General features: G+C 33.2%; 1 protein-coding gene across 3 annotated transcripts; it reads right to left on the bottom strand.

Moving 5' to 3' along the window:
• Positions 1–2,593: 2,593 nt before the first annotated feature.
• LOC107607943 (U-box domain-containing protein 52-like) lies at positions 2,594–6,711 on the bottom strand. 3 transcript variants are annotated; one of them, XR_015891958.1, is made up of 10 exons: positions 6,446–6,711; positions 6,274–6,365; positions 6,061–6,185; positions 5,729–5,971; positions 4,825–5,020; positions 4,647–4,748; positions 4,138–4,566; positions 3,358–4,051; positions 2,953–3,205; positions 2,594–2,696 (listed from the first exon to the last, which is right to left on the bottom strand). XR_015891958.1 is itself a non-coding variant. In XM_021106588.2 (9 exons), exons 1-8 carry the CDS (start codon positions 6,612–6,614, stop codon positions 3,365–3,367), a joined length of 2,043 nt encoding a protein of 680 aa, XP_020962247.1. In that variant the 5' UTR covers positions 6,615–6,711; the 3' UTR covers positions 2,722–3,205; positions 3,358–3,364. The 3 variants fall into 3 exon arrangements, 2 of the variants coding, with proteins under 2 accessions (XP_020962247.1, XP_020962248.1); XM_021106588.2 differs by lacking the exon at positions 2,594–2,696 and having other exon boundaries at positions 2,722–3,205; XM_021106589.2 differs by lacking the exon at positions 2,594–2,696 and having other exon boundaries at positions 2,722–3,200.
• Positions 6,712–7,674: the final 963 nt, after the last annotated feature.

The following is a 7,674-nucleotide window of genomic DNA, read 5'->3' as shown; positions in this document are numbered from 1 at the left end:
TCGTTTTCTAATGATTATCTTCTCGTTTTCGGTCTCGCCAAAAAAAACATAGAGAATAAATACCTGCAAAAAATATTTTGAAGCTCAAATTAGTATATGAGTAATTAATTATTTGTTCTGCAATACTTGAGTTACTTCCCTTTTTATATTCGAGGCAAGTATTAACAGTTGTTTAACCGATTAATTTATCTTAATAAAAAATAAAGATACTGATCTGTAATAACATAATTAAACTTTTTTATTTTAACTAATATTTTTAATAACTTAATAGATATTTTTGCATCGTCCCAGTTCAACATATTTTATTAAAATTACCAAAAATATTTTGAAAAAGACAAAAGGTGTGTTCAATGAATGAAAAACAGCTATTGTTTTATTTTTTAATGTCATTTGAGTTGATTTAAGTAAAAAGAGAAACGATGGATGAGTTTATCTTAATTTAAAGAATGTATTAAAATCTAGTTATAATAAAAATATGTATCCATAAAGTTTAAAGTTCCAAAATTAGAGGCATTATCAACCAAAGTGTCGATAGAGGATAAAAAATATGTATCATTTGAACAAGTTTTGTTTAAATCAATAAAATCGATACGCATACTTCATTTATCATTATGTTTTTATACCATCACAACATTAGCTAGCTAAGTTGTAAACCTTATTAAGGAAGCTTGTCGCTTATCTATACCAAGGTTACATTTTTTCTGTGCTATAAGTCGGACAGACAGATTGAGTGCCAACTTGTGAGAAATTGCAAAAAAGTCGATGCGTAGCATATTTATGGAAATCCATGCAAATAGATCTGCATTTTGCTGAAGAATTTGTCGGAGTTTATCTTTTTCATATTTCTGTAGAACTGTACCTGCATAGGTGAATTTGTTTGGATCATTAGTCAAAGAAATCTTTTACAATTTTTCTATTGGGTAGGTCGGTCCTGGAGCTCGGCTTATGGATCCAACTCGGCTAATGGTGAAAGATTAACCAAATTGTGAACAACATTGATCTGCGCACCTATAGCTTGGTTAGAAGCAGGCGTTCTCATATTGCCGAGTTTCACGGTTGGCACCGTGGATGATGGCAATAAGGTCGTTTTGCACATGAAACTTGACACACAGATAAATTTTAGATATCATAGCACCAGATTTATTCAAAAAAGATTAGTCAAGTATTAAGTTATAAGGACAATTAACAACAAGATATTGGATAAAGTCTTGGTTAAAAGATTCTCACTCTATGATTAGTAACCACACAGATCTTAAAATTGGTACACATTTTACCTGAAAATTTCACTAAGTTTTCAGTGGATAAATGCAGTATGTAATTGCTCAGTTTCATCTTTTGAAATGTAGAGTAAAAAAAGACATTTGTATTGTTTTCAGAATCTAAAATTACTTTCCAAACAACTAAATTTATGAAACAAAGCAAAAAAAAAAAAACCCTATATTTATGAAATAAAGCAAGGAAAAAAAATGAAACGAAGCAAGAAATAAAAATAAAAAAAGGAAAAGGCTCGTCTAGTATTACTTTAATTCCTTAAAATTTATTTACATTGACTATTTTAATTTTTGATTCATAATAAAGAATAGAAGTAGTTTAGCCATATTTATGTAGCGCTCCACGATTGAAGGAACATTATGGTTCAAGAACACTTCCTCAGCAAGATTGAAGAAGGTGGTAATTAAGAAGTGATCAATATGTTAAACATGCAATTTCTTTTACCAATAATCCAAATAAAATTATTTCATAGTTACTGGAAATAAACACACTGATTATTTCAAAAACCAGAGGAGACAAAAAAGAGTATATATGATATACAAACAAATATGGTAAAAACTCAGATGAAATCGACTTCACATTCACGTGAAGTTGATACTTGAGAGCCGTTAGATGAAAATTTAGTTAAATCAGTCAAATCATTTAACGGCTCTCAGGTATCAACTTCACGTGAAGTCGACTGCACCTGAGTTTCCACCAACAAATATATATATCCTAATGCTAATTATTACATATTACTTCAGCTTTGAATAAAACTATATTAAATTTTACCTATTATCATTTACCAACTAAAGAAAAGTATCCTACTAGGAACAATAACAAAATGAAAAAGGGTGCATGATGATTTGAAAGAGAAGAAGCACATGATGAGTAAAAGTAGTAATAGGGATAGTAATAGTCATGTGGCCCTGATATTACTGTTGGCTCTGCTTCAGTTGTTGAACCTGAAAGAGGCGGCAATGGCGACGGCGGCGAATGTGGCTTGGGAGGTGATGGTGGTGGTGAGAAGGTGGCATAATGTGGTGATGATGGTGGAGGATATGATGCAGAAATTGATATCAGAGGAGTAGGAGGAGGAGGAGGTGAACATATCAATGGACATGTGTCACAGTCACTGATGCAGAAACGATCATTTGTAGAAGAAGCTTCTTCCACTCTGACAAACAAAGCCAGAATCATCAACAACACCTTTGAGATCCAATAAAGAAACAGGATTTTCTTGCTGTGATCCATTTGAGTTGAAGTTGGTGGAGCTAAGATATACCTTGAAGGCATGCTTATAGTTTTATGGTCCTAGTGAATTTTGTGAATTTAGTTCAACTTTTTTATCAGGACTGTTCTGGTTTTTAATTCTGTCCTTTTGGAAAAGCTTTAGTTTCAGAATCTTAGATGCTTCTTTGCTTCATCAAGGGTCTAGTGCCCTTCTGAAAGTAACAACTTATATATTAGTATTCATAATCAATAGTAATCTTCTATATATTAAACTATTAGTATGTGAATTCATAATTTGTCCTTTATTGGATCTTGTTGTATTTACATCATGATGAATGTATTGAATAAATTAAGGGCTTAAGGCATCCCTAGATAAATAAATAGAAAAAAAAAAAAGAAAGAAAAGAAGCCATTACTATTTACAACTTTCATTATATCAATGGAGTTCAGACATTGTAAATTTTGCACCTTTTGCAATTTCTTGAGAAGAAAATCCAAAGGAACACTTCTTTAGCAATTCCCCTTTTCTTTTCTCATATCTATCTCCAAACATATAATTCATCTTTGTGTTTGTGAAATCTTTTCCTCATGGTATTATGCACTTTATGCTGATTTAATTATGCTTTTCTTTGCAAGTGGAAATTCTGTGCCTCCTTTTTCACTTGAGTGTAATATACACCAAAGTATAAATGTGAAGCTAAGCAAACCAACCATCACTGTGCTGCAAGAATATCAGATTTATGTTCATTATAAAAAAAAAATAAGCTTATGATGATACATATACAATGTCTAGCTCCTAACAGATACAAATACACAAATATCTGCATGTATTCTTTTCTTTTCTAAAAGGAATTTAGATCATAATGTACTAACCTAGCTCCTATCTTCCAAATTCTCTTAACCGATTAAGTTCCGGCAACACAACGGTTGCGAGATTCGGCCTGTCCTTCTTTCTGAGCTCACAACAGGCCAATGCTAAGTTGGCAAATTCTAGAGCCTTCTCAACTGGCCAATCAAACAACATAGGATCAAGCATATCTTCAAATTTTTCCTTTGCAATTGCCCTCCTAACATGGTGAGAAAGTCCCATAGCAGGTTTGGCTGTGATTATCTGCAATAGTACTACTCCCAAAGAATATACATCCGATTTTGGGGTCAAAATTCCAGTTTGTTGGTACTCAGGATCAATGTAACAGAATGTTCCAGCAGCCGAGGTCATGTAATATTGTGTGACATTGTCCACTACAGATTGAGGAACCAATCTTGCCAGACCGATGTCTGCGATTTTGGTGACATAATTCCTGTCCAAAAGAATGTTAGCTGGTTTGAGATCACGATGAACAATCGGCTCCGGCTTCGCCTGGTGTAAGAAAAGGAGAGCAGTTGCAATGTCAGCAGCTATATTAAACCGCAGCCTCCATGGCATAGGTGGTGAATTATCTTTCCGGAACAATCTATCTTCTAAGGTACCATTGTCCATGTATTCATACACCAAGCAACCAGATTCAGGACAAGCACCAAGGAGCAGAACCATATTAGGATGTCTAATGCAGCTTAGTACCTCAACCTTTTCAATTTTCACAGCATAAACAAAACATGTTACAAACTATAGAAAAAAATAGATCACTAAGATGATTGAAATAAATCCATTACCTCTTGTTGGAACTGTTTCCTTCCTTGAGCAGCTTCAGGATTTAAGACCTTAATTGCAACAGGGGTATTTTCAAGATCACCTTTATAGACAGAACCATATCCACCTTCTCCAATTTTTCTTGAAGGGTTGAACTTCTCTGTAGCTGCTTCAATCTCCTCCATGGTGTATCTTCTGCATCGCATATCGGTGTGAGCCAAAGCAGTTAGTGCCATCTCCTTCTCCTCTGCCTCTTTCGCCGCCTTCAACTCTGCATCCCTTCTTCTCTGTGTTTCCAGTTCAGCCCTCTTCTTCGCATCCTCTGCCATTTCCCATGCTGCCGTGGCCCTTGCCTTCTCCCTTTCTGCAATGGCAAGAGCTGCCTCTTGAGACATCCTAATCGCCTCAACTCTTCTCTCCCCTTCCATTTTCAAATGCCGCATCATTTCAGCCTGTTTTACAATCATGTCCAAGTTAGCAACAGTTTGAATTTATGTCATCGTTTTCTTGATATTGCAAAAAGTAGCATAACCTCTTTCTTGGCTGAGATGGCTTGTTTGCAAGCTGTGCTGTACAAGTCTATAGTTTGCTGCAGTTCCTGCTTCAATCTTCTAATTTCTGCATCAATATCTCTCTGTATTGAAGACTCAAGTGTTAGACAAAGAGTAATTTGGTGATATAACAATAATGTTGTTGTTTTGAGACTTAACAGTAGAAGAAGAGATTGAGGCTGATGAGAATTCTGATGAGAAGCTGAAGTTAGTAGTTTGGTTGTGATCCATTGATATTTCTCTACAGTCATCCATTGAGAAATGTCGTAGATGAGGAGGTGTTCCTTCAAAGGTATTACCCATTAATGGAGAATTTCCTGCACTCATTGGCTTATCACGGAACGAGATTATTCCTCTGTTCCATAAATAACAAAAATCAAGTTAGCATGCAAAAATTTGATAATCTATCTGTCTATTTATCTATCTATTTATCTATTTATAATATATAAAAACTGATACCAACTCTCTCCACAATGAGTTTAAGTCATCTTTTTTTTTGCTAACGATACCACATCAGCAATTCTAATGACTTGACAAAAGATAAAAATCAACCAATTACTATTTAGTAAAATATTTTAAAAAAATTAAAACAAAAAACTCTTATTTATTATTATTCAATTGAAATATACATTCAAAGTGTCATAATAATAATAATAATTATAAAAAATTTCAGTTATAAATATTCAAATTCTACAACTTATACATATTAAGACTCTTATTATCCTTCATTTCTTAATCTCTCATACTAATTGTAAAAAATTTCTTAAATTTAATATAACATTTTTATATGTTTTTCATTCTCATTCATTTATTTTTTTAATTATTTACAAACAAAAAACCGCAAGAAAAGACAAAGTGTAGCTATTAATGCAAATCGAAAAATGAAAAAAAAAAAAATGCAGTTTTATATAACTCTAATATAATTAATCTATGTCTTTTTTAAAAATAAATAAATTTAAAATCTATTTATATTATGTAGTATAAATAATCTATCTCTCTACGCATTGCATGGGTTTCACTCAAGTTATGTCTAACAGCTAAGATATGTTAAAGCGGTTGTCACCTTACTCCTCCCATGTCTGGTTCACTATGTGGATAGTGGTGGATTCTGGAAGGAGTAGGAGTAGAGGGTGGTGATTGCCATAGCCGCGGTGGAGTTCTGGGTGGGGTAAGGGTATGTTGGATGGCACGTGTTGCAGATCGAACCGACACAATTTTCCATTTGGAAATCACGTATACAGAACTGAAATCTGGAGCTGATTTAAGCAATGCTGTTGGCACATCAGTTTGATGCCCTCTCAATATTCTGTGTGTCAATTCAAAGTACTAGTAATTACCTAAATCTAAGAAACATTTAAAAAAGAACACGAAAATGAAATAAATAAATAAATAAACCTTGAGAAAGCACCCTTGTTGGCTGGTGCACCAACCACAATAGTGTGTATGAAATTCTTGCTTGCAAATTCCACAATTCCTCTCACAACATCGCTTTCATGGATTACGGCTTCTTTTACTTGCACCTAATAATTACAATAATGCACCAAAAATAATAATATTGTGTATGCCTGTAAAATAATGGTAATAATAAGAGTATTAATAATTACATACAGCTTTTCGATTACATAGTCCACGTAAGTTGCCGAACACATTGGCTACATCGTCTTCATCGGGTTCATAAACAGTAACGAGATCGTTACGAACTGCATGATGAAATTAAATGAAAGAACCTTAATGGTTTAAGTAATAATAATGATGAGAAATATAAGAATAGGGTACCTACGGCTACAAATGTTGTCTTTGTGTTTGACATGGACGGCAAGGACGAGAGGGTTGTCTAGATGATTAACCGCCCAACGAAATGCGTAGGAACTGTTCTTATCTTTGTCCACGGCCACCAACGTCGTGTTTGGTGCTAACGGTGTTTTACCATCATAGAACGTGGAAGACATTCTTTTATTAACGATGATGTCTAGGGACAACTCCTCCTCTTGCCGCTACCGCCACCACGCCGCCGGTGGCAGAGAAGAGAAGAAGGAGAGAATTAGGTTAGAGGAACTCCAATCAAATGCATTACAATGTTTGATCTATCCTTCATCACCCTTTGTTTTTGTCTAATTTTAGGATTTACATGTAATGAATAGACTGCCCTAAATTTTACTAATGTTTTCTTGTTTGTTCCAAAATATGGATGTTTTAAGTTATGTTATATTTCAGGAATTTTATACTGCCAACTAGATTACAAACCGTTTATTTAGTTACATATGTACACCTGTATTAGCTGGCCTAAGGTAGTTAAGCCTAACTGCCAACTGCTGTAAGCGGTTGGTGAATGAGTACCCTTATCAGGTGACATTATACACTTTATACTATAAAACAAGATAGGACTATATGTTACGTATATATCAAAATCAGCTATTAAAATCAGCCACCATTATAAAATACATATTGAAATATATAAATATATATTAAAAATAAATTAAATTACACATGTATTTATACATAAATATATTGGTTACTAATTTTAATGGCTAATTTTAATATATAAATAGCATTTTTAAACCAGATATATAAGAGAGATATAGAAAAAAAAGAATTAGTAAAGACTAGTTAAAGTCCTTAAAAAACCGGTCAAGCATATCAATCCTGACAAAAAAATATATATATATATATTTTTTATAAAAATTTATTGATAACTTTTATGGTCACATTATCTAAATAAAAAAAAAGTGTTTGTTTCGGTATAACGATACAATAAAATTTATACTATAAAATAAGATAGGACTATATTACGTGCAGAGGAGTGCTAGGACCAGCAACTTTTATAATTTGTAGCCATCAAATAATCATTAATGATAATTTTAATGGCGTGAGATTGGTGTAAGATTTCATCTAATGGCTCACTTTTTTTTATTGGTTATATGCTGGCCAAAATTTGGATAAGTTGCTGACCTCCTAGACTTTTTTTTACGGACTTTTTCTTACGTGTATACTAAAATCAGTTACTAAAAT

This window comes from Arachis ipaensis, chromosome B7 (genome assembly GCF_059453495.1).
Source record: "Arachis ipaensis isolate K30076 ecotype BB chromosome B7, ASM5945349v1, whole genome shotgun sequence".
Taxonomy (NCBI): domain Eukaryota; kingdom Viridiplantae; phylum Streptophyta; class Magnoliopsida; order Fabales; family Fabaceae; genus Arachis; species Arachis ipaensis.
This window is presented reverse-complemented; position numbering and strand designations above follow the sequence as displayed.